Raw genomic sequence first — 24,902 nt, forward strand, 5'->3', positions numbered from 1 at the left:
TTCTATACCGACCTTCATGGTGGTGACCATATCAGATCGGTTTACATCGAATTGGGGAACTGAACCAAGAACAGTAACCAAACAATAGGTTGAACATGAAAGACAAAGTTACATTTAACAGGGAAAGATGTGCAACTGGCCTCACATACAGGTCGATACTGTAAGACCGCGGGAGAGCGGACGAACGCCCGCTCTCCCGGCGCGCGCACCGGCCCTTCGCCGGTGCGGGCGATTCAGTATTTAAATGAGGCGATGCGGTGCAAACGAGGAAAAGGAGGCGCTAGGGACACTAGCGCGTCCCTAGCGCCTCCTTTTGGCCTGGAGCGGCGGCTGTCAGCGGGTTTGACAGCCGACGCTCAATTTTGCCGGCGTCGGTTCTCGAGCCCGCTGACAGCCACGGGCTCGGAAACCGGACGCCGGCAAAATTGAGCGTCCGGTTTTCGGCCCGACAGCCGCGGGCCAAATTCAAATTTTTTTTTTTTTTTTTTTACTTTTTTTACCTTTGGGGACCTCCGACTTAATATCACTATGATATTAAGTCGGAGGGTGCACAGAAAAGCAGTTTTTACTGCTTTTCTGTGCACTTTCCTGGCGCCGGAAGAAATTAGCGCCGACCTTTGGGTCGGCGCTAATTTCTTAGAGTAAAATGTGCGGCTTGGCTGCACATTTTACTTACTGAATCGCGCGTGCATACCTAATAGGGCCATCAACATGCATTTGCATGTTGAGGGCGCTATTAGGTGCTGCGGGTGGGCCGCGTGTTTTCCTCCCCTTACTGAATAAGGGGTAAGGGAAAACACGCGTCCAGAGCAGGCTGACAGTGCGCTCCGACGGAGCACACTTTACTGTATCGACCTGATAGTATATATTGCATGCTCCAATGTAAACTAAGAACTGTTAAACTTAGAACTGTCAAACTTAGAACTGTTAAACCCCTGCTATTACAGATCCTCATGCTTTTCTCCTTCACTTACTAACCCCATTACTATAAGTAACAACAGTTTGTATGTAATAATCTTTGCTGTATATCTAATAATAATAATCTAATAAGTATAAGTAATAACAACTTTATATCTAACTAACAAACACTGATATACTAAAACCTCAGACCATATGCATGAAAATTGCTGCGATGATGTTTATCTAACCTTGTCTGTAAACCGTTCTGATGGCAAAACCGAATGACGGTACACAAAACACGTTAAATAAATAAATAAATTTAGAAAGGTGAAGCAAGTATTTCCAAACTTGTGGAGGCTCATGTGAAAAGGTATCAGAATCATGGTGTAAGCACCAGATGTAAAATCGTTTCCATTCAAAGGTGTAGTTTTATTCTTGGCTGAAGGTTTTCTAGAGGAAATTAATATATCCTCTGTTGCGGAAGTGGACCTTTGGGCAGAGGTGGAATTGGTGCAACCCGCAGGGAGGAGCCCTGCACGTCCCCACCATCGGCAGAAGCTGGCTGGAGCAGAGGCCCAACTGGAGCTTCAACAATACCAGCCCTCATTCCCCTTAGGTTGAACCATCAGATGCCGAGGTCAGCTGGACTTAGGTGTGGTCCTCTGTGGGAGTGAAGATCTATCACGTAGAAGATGTTGCAGGCCAGCATAGTATAGAAGAAGAGTCAGTACGAGCAGAACTCCGAACAGGCAGCAGTCAACGGAATCAGATTCAGGTTGTGGTCAGTAGTGGGCGGAGTTCACTCAGTGTCATGATTCAGGCAGTGGTCAGGGGCAGGCAGAAGTCTTGCAAAGTTGAAGTCCAATCTGAAGTCAAGCCAAAAGTCCAAGCCAAGTCAAAGCCAGAAGTCCAATCTGATGGGACAAAAGAGGATGAGGAACCAAAGCAGCAAGACAAGATACTGAAAAAGATGATGGATTCCCAGCGTGGGCCCTTTAAATCCTGGCAAGTCATGTGCATGCACGCCTAGGGAGATTGTGCAGCAGGCCCCTCGGCAGCATCGGCATGGGCCCAGCCGCGCCACAGTGGGTGGCTGCATCTTTGCTGAAAGGATCTGTTGCGCCACGAGGAAACTGCCGGAACGGACCCAGACTGGAGGAAAGTGCGTTGGGCTGCGGGACGGACCACCAGTACTGTATCTCTTCCTCTAACCTCCCTCCCAAGGGTTTAAGTTTCTTGGGGCGTGTGGCATGAAATTCCTTGAGGAGGCTCTTGGAAGTAGGTACCCGTGTGTTTTCCTCTGGACCATATCCTTCCCAGAAGTTAAGGTATTGTCCCTGCGTTTGATGTTCAGGACCTCTTTCACCTGATAGATGACATTGTTTTAAGTGGAAATTTCTTGATGTTCTGGTGGTCTCCTAGTGGGCCAAACGAGAAGCAAAGGCTTCAGAAGGGAATCATGGAATATGTTGTGGATTCCAAGGGAGGCCAGTAACATTTACTGGTAAGTACTGGGCCCAGCTGGCATAGCATCGGGAATGGCCCGATGTATTGGAGGCGAGCCGCATGGAAGGTATCCGAAGCCGGATGTGACCTTATCCCCTAGCGTAAATTGCTGGCCTCTGGTGTGCATCTGTAGTTTTTCTGGCTCTCTCAGCTGCTTTCTGAAGCATTTCCTTTGTGTGGACCCAGAGTTCTTGGAGTTCCTGAGCTGTCTATTGAGCCGCAGGTGAGAGAGTGGTCAACAGGATAGGCAAAGGAGGTGATGGCTGTCTCCCAAAAACAATTTGTTTATTTTATATACAGTCAATCTGTAAACAATCTAGATGGTGTACAATAAATAAATACAAAATTAAAAACAATGGTCAATAATCAAATAAAAGCAAATACAATAAATTAAACTCAAATTCATAAAAATTAAAAATAATAACTAAAAGTAATTAAGCTTAACATAAAACATAAAATAAAAGTTTATTAATAAGGACACTTCTGACTGCTAAGTGCGGTGCTGATGTGGGTATTGTGGGAAAACTCTGCCCATGGAAGGAGAGCGACCCAGGTATATTGATAGTCATTTGCATAGGCTCTTAAAGCCTTTCAGTGTCTGGTCATTAGCTTGGAGGTTGTATGCCATTGTATAGTCCAAGGAAATGTTACGTTTTTACAGAGGGAGTGCCAGTATTTGGCTGTAAACTGAACCCTACAATTAGAGACAATATGTTTGGGCAGACCATGTGTTATGATACTGCTTGCGGGCCTAGCCGCAAGCAGCCTCTCACCTCCGCGGCCAGAAGCTGCTGCCGCCGCTGTCTCTTCTCACAGCCCAGAGGCCGCCACCGACACTACCCGAGTCGCGGTCCAAGTGCCATTGCCTGTCTCTCGCAGTGGGTAGAGCTGCCGCCAACATCGCCACCGATGTCCTTCCCTCGCATGGCCCAGAGGCCGCCGTCAACGCTGCCACCTTCACAGCAGGCAGAGCTGCCACCGCTGCCGCGTCTCTTCGTGGCAGGAAGCCGCCGCTGGCCTGCTCCTTCTTCACAGCATGGAGCCATCGACGTCAGGGCCTTGTTTTCGGCCTAGTGCCGTCTACAGCCTGATCTTCACGGCATGGACACTGCCGCTGCCAGGTCCTGGCCTTCCTCTAGGCGCGCGGCCGCGCCTCTCTCTGTTATTTAAAGAGTTTCTGGAATTACTAATCTTGACATCAGAGTTCCACAGGTTCCGCCCTATCGGCGACCTTGTTTAACATTTACATGATCCCATTATGCCATTTACTATCAGGACTTGGGTTAAAATATTTCTCATATGCTGATGATTTTCAGATCTTAATACCAATCAATGATACCGTAGAAAAAGCGTTTCAAGTTACCTCACTATACTTGAATATAATTAAACAACTGTTACAACAAATGAGACTCTGCATCAATATAGATAAGACGGAAAAACTGTTATTAGAGAGAAAAATCTCACCAAATCATACTAATCTTCAATTTAAATTTCAAGCACTTAATATTAACTTAGGTTCCACTATCAGAGACCTCGGAATTTTCTTAGACCCCAAATTAAATTTCAAGAATCATATTGCAAAAAAAGCAAAAGAAGGGTATTACAAACTACTGATACTTAGAAGACTTAAACCATTCCTAGATACAAAAGATTTTAGAACAGTATGAATAGATCACTATCGCGCATCCTGAGAGAGGAAGAAGCACTCTGACCAAGAAGAAATAATCGTCGCTCATTTTCAGCGTTAGCACAGCACTCAAGTGAAGGAGCAAATCTTGCCATCACCTTTTGAGTACATGTCACAGCTGAGACATACAGGTATATTCCATGCTTAAAAGTTACTCCCTGATGAAGATGATTTACTCGAAACACTGCACTGTCGGGATCACAACACTTATCGCATGAAGTTTTGTATACAGCATCTTGGCGTCGCAACTGTGAGTCTTGATTGGTATAACATTTGATTTTGTATACCACTACAGCTGATCTGAACTGGACTATCAAGTTATCCATCACAATTATGGACTGAGCATCTTGTATATTCTGGGGTTTACCAATGATTACAACCTTTCTCTAACAACCACTAAGTTGGAGCTAGAGTCTTGCAAGTAGCCTATTAGGCATTTCTATATAGCCTATTATTGGCACTTTATGAGGTTTCCCCAGTTCAAACATATACAATCCACTTATAATTAAGCTAGACTTTTAATATATTTTTGTTGATTACATAAGTGTCTGGCACTATCTGGATCTTTTTTTTAGAGCATTTAACATCTATGCTATGAAGGCCAAGACTAGCAGGTTTGGATGGCAGAGGTTTACCTTCTTCCTATGTGATAATAGTTAGAGATGTTCCCAATGGAACCTGAGACTGAACTGGCAGATTGATGAGATATGGACATCACACTTGCCATGGCCAGATTGGTGCTATGAGGATTTTCCTCGCCTTGTCCCAAAGGATCTTTTGGATGGTCCTGGTGATAAGAGGAATCGGTAGGTACATAGGAAATAGACTGATGCTCCAGTCTAGCACAAAAGTCTTGGGGAGCTGACCTGCAGCTGCTTGCATGCATGGAGCAGAATTTCTCAACATTTCTGTTGTCTTTTGAAGTGAACAGGTCAATCAATGGCTTTGCCAAGTAACTAAACAAGTTGTCTGCAATCCAGGGACTACTTGTATAGTTGTAACACTCTGCTGAGGCAGCCTGCCAATGTGTTCTGAATTACTGGAAGATGGATCACCTGGAGATGGGCATTGTGATGACAGACCCATAACCAGATTCAGAGGGCTTCCTAACAAAAGATGTAGGTGCCCAAATCTCCCTGCTTGTTTATGTAGAACATTTATTTATTTGCAGCTTTTATATACCAACATTCATTTAGTAACATCACATCGGTTTACAATTAACATAAGGTTTAGCAATAGTGCTTTACAAATGAACGATTAAACTAGTTAGCAAATAACAATAGCAAAAAAAAACAAACCAACATGGCCACTGGTTGTCTGTCAGGATCAAGATTCTCGAAAGAAATTCTTTAGAGTATAGCAGATGGCTCGCGACACCAGGTAGTTGATTTCTAGATGACTGTCTACTGGAGACCACATCCTCGAGTCCACCCATTGATAGAAATATAAATAGGCAGAATCACTTGAAGCAGTGTAACTTGCAACACAACGCCCACCTTTAGAACTTCCGGATTAATCCACAGTTGAAGAGAGGCTCTTATCCCAGGGATCACTGAGTTTAGGTGGGGCAGAGTTTGACAAAGCTGATCCCATTGGCTCTAAAGGCCCAGTGAAGTCACCACTTGTACAAACAAGTCAGGGGCACCACATGCACTGTAGTTGCCATGTATCCAAGAAAAACTAGGACCAACCTTGCAGATGTTCATTCCTGGGAGAACTCTCTGCTGGAGCTGGTAGGAGACACATCCTCTTTAGAAACTCAGATCAGCTCATCATCACTCAGGGCTGTCTGTATAACCATGAAAGCACTTTGTGCCATGGCAGCCACCTCTCTCATGGCAGTGGCCAGCTCTGAGGCTGTGTTAACACTTTCTATCAAATGGCGCTTTCCATGACAGCATCAGCTGTACATTCTGCCTTGTCCTAGCCTCAGCAGCAGGACTTTTATCCTTATGCGCTGAAGCGCTTTGCTCTGATGCAACTGATGACATCCTGGCATACTTCACCGAGAGAGTTAACTGTGCCTTTAAGTGCAAGCTCCCTGCCAAAGACATGGATGGAATCCTGGTCAGCCCAAAGTTCGGGAAAAATAAATGACTCATTGCCATGAGAATCTTCCATGCAATGAAAGATGATGGCACTTGTAGTGATGAGGCCATCACCTGCCTCAGCATTGATGAGGAGCTCACTCTGGTACAGCCCTATGCCAAGGATGCTGACTTCTTCAGCTTCATGGAGGAGTCCAGAAGGGAGTCCTTCACATAGTTTGGGTGCTCTTCTTAGGACCTTGCCCAGCACTGTAGGCTTCCACTTCACACTCAACCCCTGACCTGAGGTGGATCTGGGAACTGGTGCCACAAAGAGGGAATCTTCCCATGCTTGCAGGAACAAGGTAGGAAGGATTCCTGTCTTGACTTCTTGTGTCAAGAGCCTGACAATGCCTTGTTTCTAGATGAGCAGCAGCTCCATTGCCCAGTCTTGCACAGAAGCTTGGGTCTCTTACCTGCCAGTGCCTTTCTTAAGGCCACCATCTTCAAAGCATGCTGTAGTGCCCTGGAGAACAACTGGCCACAGCTGTAGCAGTTAGAGGAGTTCTGGTCTCTGATTATGCAGCAGTAATAGACAGTAAGTATAACCTTGATGGGCATCCAATACCCAGAGATACGGGTCTTGAAGTTACTGAGTGCAGGTTTTTGCCTTGTATTTTTCCATACTAAATCCTTTTTTTAAGTACTTAAAGGTTTTTTTTGAGGGTCTGCTGAGACAGCAGTAAAACTCAAAAGAAGCAGATAAGGCCGCTAACAAGGCCCAAAACATAAAAAATATTAAGAAAGAGACTGGGAGCCAGTCACTTGGATGAAGAAAGACCGAGGGGCTCATGAGGCAGTGCACACTGGAACGCCCGCACATGCTCAGAAAAGTTTTTACTGAGCTCCAAAAGCAGGATCTATATCAGTGCTGTTAGATGACATCACCGTACGCATAAGGGAAAATTGGTTCTTACCTGCTAATTTTCATTCCTGTAGTACCAAAGATCAGCCCAGACTCCTAGGTTTGCCTCCCTTCCAGCAGATGGAGACAGAGAAAGTTTTACTGACACTGCCATATAACCTAATGTGCCACCTGCAGTCATTCAGTATTGACCTGTACCAAAGCCAAGATAGTAGAAAAACAAACTACTAACCACTAGCTGTTACCCCCTGAATGAGCAGTAGGAATAGGCAAACGAGAGCAAAGAAACTAGTCCCCATCAGACAAAAAACGTGAAGGAAAAAACAAAACCTGTTCCACTTTTCAGATTAATTATAGATCGAGTGGATTCTCCAAGACTCCCTTTCCCAACAGGGTGGGACTCTGGACTGATCTGTGGTACTACAGGAATGAAAATTAGCAGGTAAGAACCAATTTTCCTTTCCCTGTACGTACCCAGATCAGTCCAGACTCCTAGGATGTACCAAAGCTTCCCTAAACAGGGTGGGACCTCGAGAGTCCCGCTCAAAGTACACTCTCACCAAAGCCCATGATCTCTGGGGCCTGGACATCCAAATGATAATGTCTGGCGAAAAGTGTGTAACGAGTTCAAAGTAGCTGTCCTGCAAATCTCTTGCGGTAAGACTTGTTGGCATTTGGCCCAGGACGCCGCCTGAGAAAGTGTAGAATAAGCCCTCAAGACCGCCAGAACTGGACACCCCTGACAAATATATGTGGAACCAATAGCTTCCTTCAACCATCACGCAATCATGGCCTTTGATGCTTTATGCCCCTTCTTTGTACCACTCCACAGTACAAAAAGGTGATCCGACAAACGGAAGCTGTTAGTAACTTTAATATACCTTAATAATGTGCGCTTCACATCTAAAACTGCAATTCTCTCACATGAGGCACCAGAGGCTCCAAGCTTGGGAAAGTCGAAAACTCCACAGACTGATTAACGTGAAAAAATGAAATCACCTTCAGCAAAAAGGCTGTAACTGTCCGTAAAAAGTCCCCCGAATCCGAGATCCTCAAGAAAGGCTCCCCACATGTCAGGACTTGAAGTTCCGAGATTCTTTTAGTGGAATAGGTCGCCACCAAGAAAACCACCTTCAAAGTGAGATCTTTTATAGTAGCCCTTCTAATAGGTTCAATCGGCACCAGACACATGTCCTTCAGGACTAAATTAAGACTCCAGGAGGGACAGAGCTTCTGAACCGGAAGGCGTAAATGTTTTGCTCCGTGGAGCAAACATGCTACATCTGCCCTGTGCACCTTGCCGCGAAGACAACCTTGGGGAGTTAAAGGACAAACCCTTCATCAAACCCTTTTGCAAGAAGGCAAGAATATATGCCACGGAAGCCCACATAGGAACAACCCCTTGCTCCTTGCACTAATCCTCAAAGACTCTCCAGACTCTCACATACACCAAGAAGGTGGAAGACTTTCTTGCCTGCAAAAGAGTACATATAACCTACTCAGAGTAACTTTTCTCTCTCAAGCACTTTCTCTCAAAAGCCAAGCCACGAGACAGAAGCGAGCTGCCTGATCTGGAAATATGGGACCTTGATGCAGTAGGTTTGGCAAATTAGCGAGTCTCCACAGCTAGATTGATAAGATCCACAATCCAAGGTCTTTGAGGCCACTCTGGAGCCACCAAAATCACATCCCCCTGGTGAAGCTCCACACGCGAAAGGATCTTGCCCACCAATGGCAATGGTGGAAACACATACAACAGAATGTCTCGCGGCCAAGGAAGGACCAAGGCATCTACTCCATCTGCTCTGTACTCTCTTTTGCGACTGAAACAGTGGGGCGCCTTGGCATTCCTCTGTGTTGCCATCAAATCCATGTGAGGCTTGCCCCATCTGCAACAGATGACATCCATTGCTGCCTCCGATAGCTCCCACTCCCCTGGATACAGCTGCTGACAGCTGAGAAAATCTGCCTGCACATTGTCAATCCCAGTTATGTGAGAAGCTGCTGTCATCACCAGATGTTGCTCTGCTCAGAGAATCAGCTCCCGAGCCTTCCGAGCAACCACCCGTCTCTTGGTACCACCATGTCTGTTGATATATGCCACCAATGTCGCATTGTCAGATAAAATCCTGACCAGATGGCCACGCAAAAGAGGGAGGAATGCACCCAGTGCCAATTGGACCACCCTCGTCTCCAGGTGACTGATGGACCATAAGGCTTCCTCCTTCGACCAGAGGCCTTGCCTGGCTGATTTTGGCAGACTGCTCCCCAGTCGGAGAAACTGGCATCAATCATAACACTATCCAGTCAGGAACTTCCAAGTCCACACTTCAACACAAGTGATCCCGACTAAGCCACCAGTAGAGACTGGACCTGGCTAACTCAGTCAGCGGAAGCTGAAACTGCTCTGACAACGGATCCCACTGGGAAAGTAACACCGCCTGCAGGGACCTCATATGTGCAAAAGTCCAAGGCACGAGTTCCAACATGGACACCATGGAGCCAAGAACCTGTAAGTAATCCCAGGCACGTGGCTCTCCACCAATCTGCAAACTTGCGACTGCAACTTGACAATGCGATCCTCTGTAAGGAAAACTTGGTATCGAAGCACACCCTAAAAAATTCCAATAACTGAGATGGGACAAGATGACTCTTGGACCAATTCACAACCCAACTGAGCAACCGTAACGGGTGGAGAATGAGATCCACTGCTTGCCAGCATAGGGCTTCCAACTTCACCCAAATGAGCCAGTCATTCAGATAAGGGTGCACCAGTACTCCCTCCTTCCTGAGGGCTGCTGCCACCACCACCATCACTTTGGTGAAGGTCCTGGGAGCCGACACCAGGCTGAAAGGCAGGGCACAAAATTGAAAATGCATTCCGAGGACTCTGAACCTCAAAAATCTCTGATGGTCGAACCGGATACCTATGTGCATGTACGCCTCAGTGAGGTCCAGGGATGCCAAGAACCCCCCATGCGCACCACTGCAATGACTGATCAGAGAGTTTCCATATGAAAACGAGCAACCTTGAGAGCACTTTCCTCAAATCCAGGATTGGATGAAAAGTCCCTTCCTTTTTTGGAACCACAAAATAGATGGAGTAACGACCCTTTCCTCGTTCCTCCAAGGGCACGGGAACAATGGCTTCAAGCTTCGGTAGACGGTCAAGGGTCTGCTGCACTACCCGTCTCTTCTCCACAGAGGCGCAAGGGGAAACCATGAACAGGTCCCTTAGCCGACGAGCAAACCGTAAAGCGTATCCTTGTTCTATCACGCTTAAGACCCACTGGTCCATAGTAATTTTGGTCCACTCCTCGTAAAAAAGAGTCAACTGACCCCCTATAGCCAGGATGGAGGAGTAGACCAGCCTCGCTTCGTTGTGAGGATTTGTCGCCAGAGCCATCCCTATTCGGCTTCCGGCCTTGAAAGGATTGGTTCCAGAACTGCTGTCTGGCAGAGGCCTGTCTCTGGGTGCCTCCAGAGGACCGAGCCTGCCGAAAACACCTGTTAGCTTGAAAACACGAACGTTCAGAAGAGGGAATTTTGACCCCTTTAGGCATGTCCTCAGGCAACTTATGAACCTTGTTCTTTCCCAGATGCTTAATCATCTCCTCCAGTTCTTCTCCAAAACGGCAGCTTTCCCTTGAAAGGCAATGCTCCCAACTGAGATTTAGATGAGACATCTGAGGACCACTTCCGCCGCCAAAAGAGTCTCCTGGTGGAGACTGCTGACACCATGGTCCTGAAGACAACCTTATGAGATCATACAGCTCATCAGCACCATAAGCAACCACAGATTCCACTCGCTCTGCCTGCTTTGCCTCCTGGGATGACAAGGACTGGTCAACCTGCAATTGCTGCACCCAGCGCAGCCCAGCCCAAAGCATAAAACTGCTACACACCGCAGTACAAATGCCAAGTTCTGACACCTCGGAAATCTTCTTCAGATGAACCTTGAGCTTTCTATCCCGCAGATCTTTTAAGGCTGCTGCTCTGGCCACTGGGATAATCACCTTCTTAGTTACAGCTGACACCTTTGGGACCCGTAGCAACTCCAGCGTGTCCTTGAGCAAAGGATATAACTTATCCATAGCCCTACCAACCTTCAAGTCAGTCTCTGGAGTCTCCCACTCCCGGACTACCAGCTTCCTTATGGATTTATGAAAAGGAAACGTTTTCACTGGACCCCTTAAGCCATCATGACCAGGTCCACCTCCTCATGATCGGACTCTATCTGGGGAATCTTGATGCCCAATTCATCTAGAACCCATGGAATCAGAGGTCCCAACTCCTCGCTATGGAACAAGCGTATCACCTTGGGATTGCCCCTTCCACAGGTGGGCCATCTCCCTGATGGTCCTTCGAATCCTGCCACCCCAGGGAAGATTGCACATCAGGAGGAGCCGAATCTGATGGAAACCAGATGTCAGAAACGTCACAGAGATCATTTGCTGTGGCCCCCTGGGGCCCCCCCCCCCCAAGGGCTCGCCAAACCCTGGTTGCCCCTTTGCCTCTCGAGACCTTAGATCTCTTCATGGGCTGTAGACTCGACAAAAATGTAGGCTTGGACCTCAGCCGCTCCACAGCCTTCCGGGCCAAATAAGCCCTATGCATTAATAGCACAAATTACGTGGAAGAAGCAGAAGAATTATCAGATCCCTCCCCCAGGAGGTCTTCTTCCACCTCCAGACGACCCCCTGTGGCCCCCCAGGCTTCCACGGGGCTCTGATCAGCGAGAGACAGAGAAGGAGGGGTATCCCCCTCCACCTCCCCCCTCTGCGGCTGCAGTAGCAACCACGACGGAAGCCAAAATGGCCGCTGTTCCACGCTGACAGGGAACGGGTCCGTGGCTTCCCACAGCGTAGGCAGAGCTCCCCCCAGAGCCGTGCTGCCGCTCCAATCCCCCCAGAGAGGCAGCGGGAGCAGAGGCCATTTTGGGAGAGTCGCGTGTGCGACTCTCCACAAGCAATGTACATGCTGCTGCATGGCATGGCCGCTTAACTAAGGTCTGTCCATCGCCAGAAGGCAGAGCAAATTCACAAATGCAGAGCCAAACAGAAAAAGAAGCCTTCCCCAACAAACAGCCCTGATCTAACTCTAAATGGCAGAGAAACAAAGAAAACAAGCTAACCCCATTTACTTTCTGAAATCTTTTTTTTTTTTAACTTTAATTACAATGAAAAAGTAAAAGAAACACTTCCCTGCACTGAAGAAGGCAGCAGGCTCCGCAGACCCTTCCAAAATTCATAGTCAAATCTTGACATATATGAAATACCGAACAAAAAAAGAAGAAAACAAAATAAATATACTTTAATACAGAAAAATAGAAGCAATTGTTCTAATGAGACCTCCATGTTATGCCCATCGGTCGCAGACGACTGCGCTTACTTACATCCTGCACCATTCTCCAGCCTTCCTTGGGTCTGTTCGCGGCACAGGCCAATCTCTACCGCCGCATTCCCCATGGCTCCTCGTGGCGGCCGAGATGCCGCCACCATCTACATCGTCTCTGGGCCTTCCTAGGCACGCGTGCCACCGGACTCTCCTTTGAAACCTCTTCGGCGGGAACCTCGGGGGGTGTGCCTGTTTGATGATGTCATCGGATCAAGGTACTTAAGCTCCACCTTCACCCTCAGCTAGCCCACTTGGTCTCTACTAGCTCCTGCTCCGTGTTCCTGTGGCTACGCTATTGGACTCTGTTGGACTTTGGACTCTGTCTGGTACCCGCTCCTCGGGGGCCAGTTGGCACTCTCTACGGGGACTTTGTCTCTTGGCCTCTCCCGCTCCTCGGGCTGGCCCTGCGCTTCCTGATTTCCTACTCTGCAAGGAGCGGGGAGCTCCTCGGGGCTGCCCCCTGGAACACCTTTACCACTCGGGAGTTTACACTTGTGCTTCCCTGCTCCTCAGTCATCATCGCAGACCTAACTCGAGCTTCCCTACTCTGTGGGTTGGCCTATGTCTCTACAGCTGCACCTCCCCCGCTCCGCAGCTCTGCCCCTTGGGATGTCTTTCCGGTATACCTCCTGCACACCAGTCTCAAGCCTTCCCACTCTGCGGCCTGCCTGGCACCTTCCCCCTCGGGGGTCTCAGTCCAGGTATTATCTTCTGCCTGCTTGTCTACTGGGGAATTCCTCCTGACGCCTCTCCACAGTCTCACCCAGTACTCCCTGCCGTGCCTGACCTCGCCTCCCAATGGTGTGGACCTGTGGGTCTCCTCTCCCCACAGCTGGTAACAACTCATACCTTGGGCCAAGGGTCCACATACCCACAAACCATAACACTCCATTTGGGGGACTGTACTAAAACTGAAAATACAAAAGGAAATATGACCAGAATAACATTATAATTTCCGCTATATTCTTTTTTTTTTTTTAACAGGAACAGACTGCAGGTCTTGCACCTCTACCATCTACTGGAGTCAGAGAAATACTGAAGGAATGCAGGTGGCACACTAGGTTATATGGCAGTGTCAGTAAAACTCTCTCTGTCTCCATCTGCTGGAAGGGAGGCAAAACCCAGGAGTCTGGACTGATCTGGGTATGTCAAGGGAATGACCAATTCATGCCTGCATGTCAATGGAGAATATAAAGGACACACCTGAAGGTATGAGCAGTTGAGAGAGAGTTTGGAGTCTGCTGTAAATCAATTCAAGTTAACAGCTATATACTGAACTCTTAGGACAGAAAATCCTGCTGATTAGGTGAGGTATAAGTGCCCAACACTCTTGTCAGTTTCTTCATATGAAAAAGACTTAGACACACTTTACGGTCTTCATTTAACTTTTTCCACAGTGAACTCAGAAAAATGTTTCGACCAGTTTTAAACTGCAAAATAAATGGGCTTCAATCAACCTTAAATGCATTTAAACTAGTTGGAACCTGGTTTCAAATGCATTTCGAGTGAGTTACAATGAGGAATATATTGCTGATGTCTCTAGACTGTTCCAATCCCTAAGAACATGCCATTCTGGGTCAGACCAAGGGTCCATCAAGCCCAGCATCCTGTTTCCAACAGTGGCCAATCCAGGCCATAAGAACCTGGCAAGTACCCAAAAACTAAGTCTATTCCATGCTACTGTTGCCAGTAATAGCAGTGGCTATTCTCTAAGTGAACTTAATAGCAGGTAATGGACTCCTCCTCAAAGAACTTATCCAAACCTTTTTTGAACCCAGCTACTTTAAAACGTTTCCAAAGATTTCAAAGGTACAATTCTCCTGCACACCATTAAAGTTTTAAAAGAGTGAGTCAAGGAAAGAGAAAGAGGAAATGGAGAGAAACAGAGATTGGAAAAGGAGGAGGAGCCTAGTAGTTAGAGCAGTGGACTGTGAAGCAGGGCTGTGATCTTGTGAAAGTCACTTCACCCTCCATTGCCTCAGGTACAGATTTAGATTGTGAGTCCACTGGGGACATGGAAATACGAACAGTATCTGAATGTAATCCGCTTTGAAGTGCCTGAAAAGCAGAATATAAAGTAAATAAATAAATACTAAAGCCAAAAGGATTACATCGCCACCTCTGAAAATCTGAAAAACCACTTTCCTTACCTTGGACTGGTCTGGATCACAAAAGTCTAAGAGAGTATCACAGAAATCATATCCCAGTGATTCCAGGTCCTTGGTGCTGAAATGGGTACCTTGCCTGTTTCCTACAATATCAAAAAAACATTTGCTAACATTCGCACACTGGAAAATCAGACATTTTTGATCAGTAAAACTGCTCAACTGTAGAATTCAAAGTCTTCAGTAACAAAATGGTGCAGGGGAGAGAGAGAGATCAGAACACAGAAAGATAACCTCAGGGGGCAGGGGAGAGAGATCAGAACTGAGAAAGAAAGGCATAGGTGCAGGGAGGAGAAAGAGATCAGAACTGAGAAAGATAAGCACAGGGAACAGGGGAGAGAGAAAGATCAGAAATGAGAAAGATAAGCACAGGGGACAGGGGAGAGAGAAAGATCAGAAATGAGAAAGATAAGCACAGGGGGCAAGGGAGAGAGAGAGATCAGAAATGAGAAAGAGAAGCACAGGGGGCAGGGGAGAGAGAGAGAAAGATCAGAACTGAGAAAGATAAGCACAGGGGGCAGGGGAGAGAAAGAGAATAGAACTGAGAAAGATAAGCACAGGGGGCAGGGGAGAGAGAGAATAGAACTGAGAAAGATAAGCACAGGGGACAGGGGAGAGAGAGAATAGAACTGAGAAAGATAAGCACAGGGGAGAGGGGAGAGGGAGATCAGAACTGAGAAAGATAAGCACAGGGGACAGGGGAGAGAGAGAATAGAACTGAGAAAGATAAGCACAGGGGACAGGGGAGAGAGAGAATAGAACTGAGAAAGATAAGCACAGGGGACAGGGGAGAGAGAGAATAGAACTGAGAAAGATAAGCACAGGGGACAGGGGAGAGAGAGAGAGAATAGAACTGAGAAAGATAAGCACAGGGGACAGGGGAGAGAGAGAACAGAACTGAGAAAGATAAGCACAGGGGGCAGGGGAGAGGGAGATCAGAACTGAGAAAGATAAGCACAGGGGACAGGGGAGAGAGAGAGATCAGAACTGAGAAAGATAAGCAAATGGGGCAGGGGAGAGAGAGAAAATAGAACTGAGAAAGATAAGCACAGGGGACAGGGGAGAGAGAGAGATCAGAACTGAGAAAGATAAGCACATGGGGCAGGGGAGAGAGAGAATAGAACTGAGAAAGATAAGTACAGGGGGCAGGGGAGAGAGAGAGATCTGAACTGAGAAAGATAATCACAGGGGGCAGGGGAGAGAGAAAGATCAGAACTGAGAAAGATAAGCACATGGGGCAGGGGAGAGAGAGAGAAAGATCAGAACTGAGAAAGATAAGCACAAGGGGCAGGGGAGAGAGAGAATAGAACTGAGAAAGATAAGTACAGGGGACAGGGGAGAGAGAGAATAGAACTGAGAAAGATAAGTACAGGGGACAGGAGAGAGGGAGATCAGAACTGAGAAAGATAAGCACAGGGGACAGGGGAGAGAGAGAATAGAATTGAGAAAGATAAGCACAGGGGACAGGGGAGAGGGAGATCAGAACTGAGAAAGATAAGCACAGGGGGCAGGGGAGAGGGAGATCAGAACTGAGAAAGATAAGCACAGGGGGCAGGGGAGAGGGAGATCAGAACTGAGATAGATAAGCACAGGGGTCAGGGGAGAGAGAGAGAATAGAACTGAGAAAGATAAGCACAGGGGACAGGGAGATCAGAACTGAGAAAGATAAGCACAGGGGACAGGGGAGAGAGAGAATATAACTGAGAAAGATAAGTACAGGGGACAGGGGAGAGAGAGAATAGAACTGAGAAAGATAAGCACAGGAGAGAGGGAGATCAGAACTGAGAAAGATAAGCACAGGGGACAGGGGAGAGAGAGAATAGAACTGAGAAAGATAAGCACAGGGGACAGGGGAGAGGGAGATCAGAACTGAGAAAGATAAGCACAGGTGTCAGGGGAGAGAGAGAGATAAGTAAGCACAGGGGGCAAGGGAGAGAGAGATCTGAACTGAAAAAGATAAGCACAGGGGGCAAGGGAGAGAGAGATCTGAACTGAGAAAGATAAGCACAGGGGACAGGGGAGAGAGATCTGAACTGAGATAGATAAGCACAGGGGGCAAGGGAGAGAGATCTGAACTGAGAAAGATAAGCACAGGGGACAGGGGAGAGAGATCTGAACTGAGAAAGATAAGCACAGGGGGCAAGGGAGAGAGAGATCTGAACTGAGATAGATAAGCACAGGGGACAGGGGAGAGAGAGAGAATACAACTGAGAAAGATAAGTACAGGGGACAGGGGAGAGAGAGAGATCAGAACTGAGAAAGATAAGCACAGGGGACAGGGGAGAGAGAGAGAATAGAACTGAGAAAGATAAGCACAGGGGACAGGGGAGAGAGAGAGAATAGAACTGAGAAAGATAAGCACAGGGGACAGGGGAGAGAGAGAATAGAACTGAGAAAGATAAGCACAGGGGACAGGGGAGAGAGAGAGAATAGAACTGAGAAAGATAAGCACAGGGGACAGGGGAGAGAGAGAGAATAGAACTGAGAAAGATAAGCACAGGGGACAGGGGAGAGAGAGAATAGAACTGAGAAAGATAAGCACAGGGGACAGGGGAGAGAGAGAGAACAGAACTGAGAAAGATAAGCACAGGGGGCAGGGGAGAGAGAGAATAGAACTGAGAAAGATAAGCACAGGGGACAGGGGAGAGAGAGAGAATAGAACTGAGAAAGATAAGCACAGGGGACAGGGGAGAGAGAGAGAGAATAGAACTGAGAAAGATAAGCACAGGGGACAGGGGAGAGAGAGAATAGAACTGAGAAAGATAAGCACAGGGGACAGGGGAGAGAGAGATCTGAACTGAGAAAGATAAGCACAGTGGACAGGGTAGAGAGAGAAAAGAACTGAGAAAGATAAGCACAGGGGGCAAGGGAGAGAGAGATCTGAACTGAGAAAGGTAAGCACAGTGGACAGGGTAGAGAGAGATCAGAACTGAGAAAGATAAGCACAGTGGACAGGGTAGAGAGAGAATAGAACTGAGAAAGATAAGCACAGGGGACAGGGGAGAGAGAGAGATCAGAACTGAGAAAGGTAAGCACAGTGGACAGGGTAGAGAGAGATCAGAACTGAGAAAGATAAGTACAGTGGACAGGGTAGAGAGAGATAAGAACTGAGAAAGATAAGCACAGGGGGCAGGGGAGAGAGACATCAGAACTGAGAAAGATAAGCACAGGGGACAGGGGAGAGAGAGAGATCAAAACTGAGAAAGATAAGCACAGGGGACAGGGGAGAGAGAGAGATCAGAACTGAGAAAGATAAGCACAGGGGGCAGGGGAGAGAGAGAGATCAGAACTGAGAAAGATAAGCACAGGGGGCAGGGGAGAGAGAGATAAGAACTGAGAAAGATAAGCACAGGGGGCAGGGGAGAGAGACATCAGAACTGAGAAAGATAAGCAAGGGTGGGGGAGCAGCATAAAAGCAGGAAAATACTCTGCGGAATGGTAGTTTTCAGGAGTGTTTGAACATGAGACTTGTTATAGCCGCTGTGCCACAGACTCAGTTGGCTGAATGCAAGCACTGCTTGTCTTGATCTATCCCTGGGATTAAGTAATCCTATTTTCTTACTCTCATGGCTCTCAGAATGAAATGAAACAGATGGGAGGCACTGAACTGACAGAATTAGAATAGAAGAGACAGTTAAAAGGTCAGAACTGTGTGTGTGGATCTCAGTACTGGAAGGGTAAAAGGGATTGATAGGATACAAATAGCAGGACAGCAGTGGCATGCATTAGTAGATCTGTCTGGTCCTCAGTCCTGGAATATTGGGGATAATGTCCTCTGTTCAAGTGAAGAGAGTTCCTTGCTTTATCACAACTAATCGCACCCTGGTTAAAACCCCTTGTTCTCACCTAGTGTAGATCCACAGAAACTGGATTCTATAGTGTAGCTGTTGTTGATGCCCATCTTCCACATCACCACTCGCCCTGTCCCTTCTTTGCTTCTGTGCACCCTAAACTTGCATCCTGAGAAAGAAAACTGACATGGAACATGGGCTTAGCTCATGCCATGTTCACTAGGATAGTTTGATTTGGTCCTTCTTTTTGTGAAAATTCTTTATTGAACACTTTTGAAGACCATGAATATATATATTTATATATCACTCTTTAAAGAAAGCTTGCATAGGACACTGCCCAAGCTGTAAGTCAAGCTCACATACTATCTGGGACATCTAGAGAAGTCTATGGCCTTGTTACTTGGTTATAACTTGCTGTTAGAGAAGCCTGAAAAACATTTTATGACTTCTTACGGAACTATCAGGACACCTGGGGAATGCATACAGATAGAAAAATGATTTTAAATAAGTAGCTAGTCACAATGGTCATTTTCTGACCCATAGAAGGTCACAGTAATTATTTACAGTTAATTTAGTCCATCTCTCATAGAGGTACAATTACTACACTTTTATATTTACTAAAAGTACTGATTTTAGGAAAATTGGTTCTTACCTGCTAATTTTCGTTCCTGTAGTACCACGGATCAGTCCAGACAGTGGGTTGAGCCTTCTGTCCAGCAGAGGAGACAGAGAAAAACTGAAAAGGTATCCTATATCAGAACAGCTCTCACCCTGCATCTCTTCAGTATAATCGATATCAAAGCAGCCAAAATAGCATAGAGAACCAGGATAAGATCAAGCAAGTAAACAACTGTAACTATCAAAATGAAACAAGAAATTCAAACACGTATGAAAAATGCTCTTACACAGCTATCAATATATATATAGCAGATACCTCCAGTGCCTTACAATTCGGATGAATTTCCAGTGTCTTATAGCCCAAATAGGAAGTAGAAAATCCCAAAAAGAACCTGTGAAAGAAAAACTCCGAGTGGATGTAGCAATATGGATGTAGTCAGGGCGGGAGTCTGGACTGATCCGTGGTACTATAGGAACGAAAATTAGCAGGTAAAAACCAATTTTCCTTTCCCTATACGTACCCGGATCAGTCCAGACAGTGGGATGTACCAAAGCTACCCTAAACAGGGTGGGACCGAGACAGTCCCGCTCGAAGTACCTGTCTGCCGAAAGAGCCAATGACTGGCGCCCGAACATCAAGGCGATAATGACGCACAAAGGTATGTAGGGATTTCCAAGTAGCTGCTCTGCATATTTCTTGCGGCAAGACTGACAGACTCTCCGCCCAAGAGGTAACCTGAGAACGTAAAGAGTGAGCTTTTAAGCCCTCCGGAACCGACCGGCCCCGACAAATATATGCCGACGCAATCGCCTCTTTTAGCCAGCGAGTGATAGTAGCTTTAGAAGCCTTATTCCCCTTAGTCAGCCCGCTCCATAAGACAAAGAGATGATCGGAGACTCGAAAATCATTCATCACCTGCAAATATCGCAGTAGGACCCTCTTCACATCAAGGCGTCGTAGATCCACGCCAGGAATGTTCGCAATGTCCTCTGGAGAAAAAGCAGGGAGCTCCACTGACTGATTTACATGAAAGGAGGACACAACCTTTGGCAGGGAGGATGGGACTGTTTGGAGGGAAACACTGAATCAGAAAAGCAAAGGAAAGGCTCCCTACAAGACAGGGCTTGGAGCTTGGACACTCTCCTGGCTGAGGAAATAGAGACCTGAAAGACAGTCTTAAGGGTCAGATCCTTAAGTGTGGCTCGCCGAAGGGGTTTGAAGGGCGCCTCGCAAAGAACACGGAGAACCAAGTTAAGGCTCCACGATGGACAAGTAGCCCGGGCAGGCGGGTTCAAGTGCTTAGCCCCCCTGAGGAACCGATTGACATCCGAATGAGTCGCCAATGCGTAACCATCGACCCGCCGAAGGAGGAAACAGAGCGCCAAAACCTGTACCCGCAAGGAATTGAAAGACAAACCTTTGGAGAGACCATTCTGCAGGAAGGAGAGAACCTGGGACACCGAAGCCTTACGCGCCGGAACTCCGGACTCGCACACATGTTCTCACTCTCCATACCCGAATATAAGCCAGAGAGGTAGAAGTCTTACGGGCCCGCAACAGAGTGGAGATAACTTCCTCCTTATAACCCTTCTTCCTTAGTCGCCACCGCTCAAAAGCCAGGCCGCTAGACAAAAGCGATCCACCTGATCGAAAAATACTGGACCCTGTCGGAGCAGGTTTGGCAGATGGCCGAGGCAGAAAGGACCATCCGTAGCGAAGTTCACCAGATCCGCGAACCACGGTCTCCGAGGCCACTCCGGTGCCATGAGGACGATCGGCCCCCTGTGGAGTTCTATTCTTCTGAGTACCTTTCCCACCAGAGGCCAAGGTGGGAACACGTAAAGGAGGACATCGTGAGGCCAGGGTAGGACCAGTGCATCCACTCCTTCTGAGCAGTGCTCCCTTCTGTGGCTGAAGAATCTGGGGGCCTTTGCATTGCTCAGAGTAATCATCATGTCTAAGTGAGGGACTCCCCACTTGTGCACAATCAAATCCATCGCCTCTCCGGACTATTCCCACTCTCCAGGGTCTAGATGCTGATGACTCAGGAAGTTGGCTTGAGTGTTCTCCTTCCCCGCAATGTGGGAGGCCGCTAGCCATTCCAGATGGCGCTCCGCCCAGGCTAGCTGGCTTCCAGAGCAACCGGACGACTCCTGGTGCCCCCCTGGTGATTGATGTAAGCTACCATGGTGGAATTGTCAGAGAGGACTCGTACAGCTTTGCGAGGGATCAAGGGCAGAAAAGTCTTGAGAGCCAGACAGACCGCTCGGGTCTCCAGACAACTGATGTGCCACTGAGACTGGATTGGGGTCCATCGTCCCTGGGTAGACTGATTCTGACACACCGCTCACCAGCCAGAGAGGCTGGCATCCGTTGTCACAACAATCTACTGAGGTGTCTGCAAGGGTATCCCCTTCAACAGGTGGGCAAGAGAGAGCCACCACTGCATGCTGTCGATGGTAATATCAGAAAGTGGTAAGGGTGTCTGAAACTCCTCCGAGACCGGCTTCCAGCGGGATAGCAAAGCTTTCTGCAAAGGACGCATATGCGCAAAGGCCCAGGGAACCAAATCTATAGTTGAAACCATAGTGCCCAGATCCTGGAGATAATCCCAGGCCTTGGGGACCATGAGAGATAATAGATGTTGGACTTGACCCATGAACTTGAGTGCACAGGCCTCGGGTAACAGAACTTTGCCCACACGAGCGTCGAAGTGTGCTCCTAAGAATTCGAGGACCTGAGAGGGCTTGAGGTTGCTCTTTGAAAAATTGACTATCCACTCGAGGGAGGTGAGAACTGACAAGACCCGGTTGACCGCTATCACGCATAGGTCCTCCGACTTTGCCGAATGAGCCAGTTGTCCAGGTACGGGTGGACTAGGATTCCCTCCCACCGAAGAAAGGCTGCCACTACCACCATGATCTTGGTAAATGTGCGTGGTACGGTGGCGAGACCGAATGGGAGTGCTCAAAACTGAAAATGTTGTCCCAGGATGTTGAGACGAAGAAATCTCTGGTGTTCCTGGTGGACCAGGATGTGAAGGTAGGCCTCCATCAGGTCGAGAGAGGCAAGGAACTCCCCTGTACGAACCGTCGCTATGACTGCCCTCAGGGTCTCCATCCAAAAATGGGGAACCTTGAGGGCCTTGTTGACCCTCTTGAGGTCCAGGATTGGTCGAAAGGAGCCGTCCTTTTTGGGGATGACGAAGTAGATGGAATACTGGCCAGATCCCTGTTCCTGGAGGGGGACCGGGACTATGGCACCAAGCGCTTGAAGCCTGTCGAGAGTCTAGCACACCACTGAGCGCTTCCGAGTTCCGCAGGGAGAGATCAAGTAGAGGTCCGGGAGATCCCGAGCAAACTCTAATGCGTAGCCTCTTTCGATTACTTCGAGGACCCACTAATCCGAAGTAATTTTGGCTCATTCCTCAAGAAATAGGGACAACCGACCACCTAAGTCTGGAACTGAGGAATGGGTCGGCCGTATCTCATTGTGAGGACTTTGAGGCAGTGCCTTGATGGGTACCGTCTCAGAAGGGCCGCCTGCCCCGAAAGGAGTGAGACCATGCTGGAGACCTAGTGGAGGTGTTTCGTTGAAAAGCTCCACGTGGCTTGTTGTACCTGTGCTGCCCCCGGAAATGAAAGCGTGGCGGAAAAAAAAGGATCTGGACTGCTTGGGGCAGTCCTCCGCTAGCTTATGAACCTTGTTGTCACCCAAGGATTTGATAAGCTGGTCCAGGTCTTCGCCAAAAAGTAACTTACCCTTGAAGGGTAGAGTGCCCAACTGCGATTTAGAAGAGAGTCTGCAGCCCAATCGCCTGGCTTACACCACTGAGACCATAGCTCTGGCTTGCATGCTACGGAGATCATAGAGAGCATCAGCCCCATACGCAATCGCGCCTTCCAGCCTTTCTGCCTGTTCCACTGCTGCAGACGGGAGTTCCTGGGTGCTGAGTAATTGTTGAACCCACCTGAGGCTTGCATGAGATTGCTACAGTCTGTGAAGATCGAACCCCGAACTCCGCCAGGACTGCAGGAATGAGGGGTTGCAACTCCTTCCTCTGGAACAGACGTACCACCTGAGGGTCATCACCCTCCAAAGAAGCCTGTTTCCCTTGCTCTTCATCTATGGCCCCCCCCACCCCCGCAGGAGGGGAAGGAGAGGCTCCTGCACCTGCAGCCGCACTGCCCGGCACGTCCAGAGCGGCAGACCCTCCTGAAACCACCGCGCCTTTTAACTTCACGACCCTTAGAGATGCGAGAACATCAGCACACTTGGCTACCTTGGGGAGCAGTCCCTGCGTAGGTCTGACTAGCAAGGCACCACCTTGCAGAGACCTGGAAGCCAAAAAGGCTTTATGCATAAGGAGGACAAAATCTAAAGGAAAGGAATCAGAATCAACATCTTGATCTCCTGGAAAAGCAGGGTCCTCCTGTAAAATAAACCTGATCCTGATCTGCATTCTCATCAGGAGTTGCAGGGACTGGACACAATGTTGGAGGAAGCTCCCCCTCCCCCACAGCCCTTGCCTGAGCTGCAGCACGTGCTTACGATGGCTGCGATTCAGGTGGGCAGGGGTCCTGGATTGCAGCTGACCAAAAAAATAATTTATTTATTTATTTATTTTTACACAGTGCTTAGACACACACGGGTGAAGAGAGGGACTGGACCACCAGTAATCACTTCCCCGGCTGCTTACCTTGCTGGAGCCTGCAATGAAAAGCGTGGGTAAGCTGTGCCTCCGATGGTCTTTTTTTTTTTTCCAAAGAAACGAGCAGAGGAATGGGAGCCTCTCTGCTAAAAGACCTGAGGCAGGCGCAAAAAGGGGGAGTGACTGGATCACCAGTATCACCCCTTTAAGCCAGGCAAGTGGTCACCGGGAAGAGGGGTCCCAGGCTGAGTACTCAAGGGGAAAATCCCCCCAGGGACATAGACAAGAAGTTTGATTTCCTTCAAATTCTTTTTTTTTTTTTTTTTACATATAGAAATTAATCAATACTTGTTTGATCCTGGAAACAATCAGAAGGAGAAAGAAAGAAATCACCACAGTGTGGAAAACAGAGAAAGCTAGGGAACCGCAGGTTCAACTGCCTGCCTCTGCTGGGAGACAGAGAAATACTGAAGGGATGCAGGGGGAGCACTGTCCTGATAGAGGATACCTTTTCAGTTTTTCTCTGTCTCCCTCTGCTGGACAGGAGGCTCAACCCACTGTCTGGACTGCTCCGGGTACGTACAGGGAATATTATTTTCATTTGCACAGTGATACCAGATGAACACAGTGCTTTTACAGAAACACATAGGAGATGGTCCCTGCTCCTTGGGGCTTACAATCTATTTATAAAGTAAAAGAGGCAGACAATTGTGCTTATGGAGAAAGCTTGAAAAGAATAAGCACATGTGTTTGAAAGGTCATAGTCAAACATAAATGACCCCCTTCTTAGACTGCTCCTGCTTCTTGTATTGACAAATGGAAAACTACAAATCCCAGTATGCTTAGAGATGGCAGTTCAAGCTCAAGATATCCCCAATGACTTGGAATCATTGGACAAACCTGTAAAGAGCATTTCTGAATAATTACATTTGTCATAATAGTTACTGTTTAGGGGGCAATATTCAAAACTGCATAAAAAAGCCCCTTTGCAAATTTCAGCCCCCGCCTGACTCCGTGCAGGGAAAGGGCTGCAGTTAGCTGGGGAGAACGAAACTACGCAAGGGGGTTTCATTTTGAAATCTGCACAGCACGCAGGTACCAAAGTACCCACGTCCCCCACTTGCTGCAAATTGTGAAAGAGAAACTAAGCAGGGAATGTCCCTTTGAAAACGAGCTGGCAGGGCCAAGCAGAAAGTGCCTGCAGGCCTGGGGCGAAACGGAGGACAATGTGCAA

General features: G+C 47.8%; 1 protein-coding gene across 5 annotated transcripts in view; it reads right to left on the reverse strand.

Moving 5' to 3' along the window:
• AGBL3 (ATP/GTP binding protein like 3) overlaps positions 1 to 24,902 on the reverse strand; it is a 279,448-nt gene that overhangs the window by 157,956 nt on the left and 96,590 nt on the right. For all 5 annotated transcript variants that reach the window (XR_003856022.1, XM_029597245.1, XM_029597246.1 and 2 more), the window contains exons 9-10: positions 18,454 to 18,580; positions 14,593 to 14,693 (exon numbers count right to left, since the gene is read on the reverse strand). Coding sequence is in view for 4 of the 5 variants with exons in the window: in XM_029597245.1 (XP_029453105.1) it covers positions 14,593 to 14,693; positions 18,454 to 18,580 (228 nt within the window). In the remaining variant the exon portion in view is untranslated. The remainder of the gene's footprint in view (positions 1 to 14,592; positions 14,694 to 18,453; positions 18,581 to 24,902) is intronic.

The sequence above is a fragment of the Rhinatrema bivittatum genome, chromosome 4 (assembly GCF_901001135.1).
Source record: "Rhinatrema bivittatum chromosome 4, aRhiBiv1.1, whole genome shotgun sequence".
Lineage (NCBI taxonomy): Eukaryota > Metazoa > Chordata > Amphibia > Gymnophiona > Rhinatrematidae > Rhinatrema > Rhinatrema bivittatum.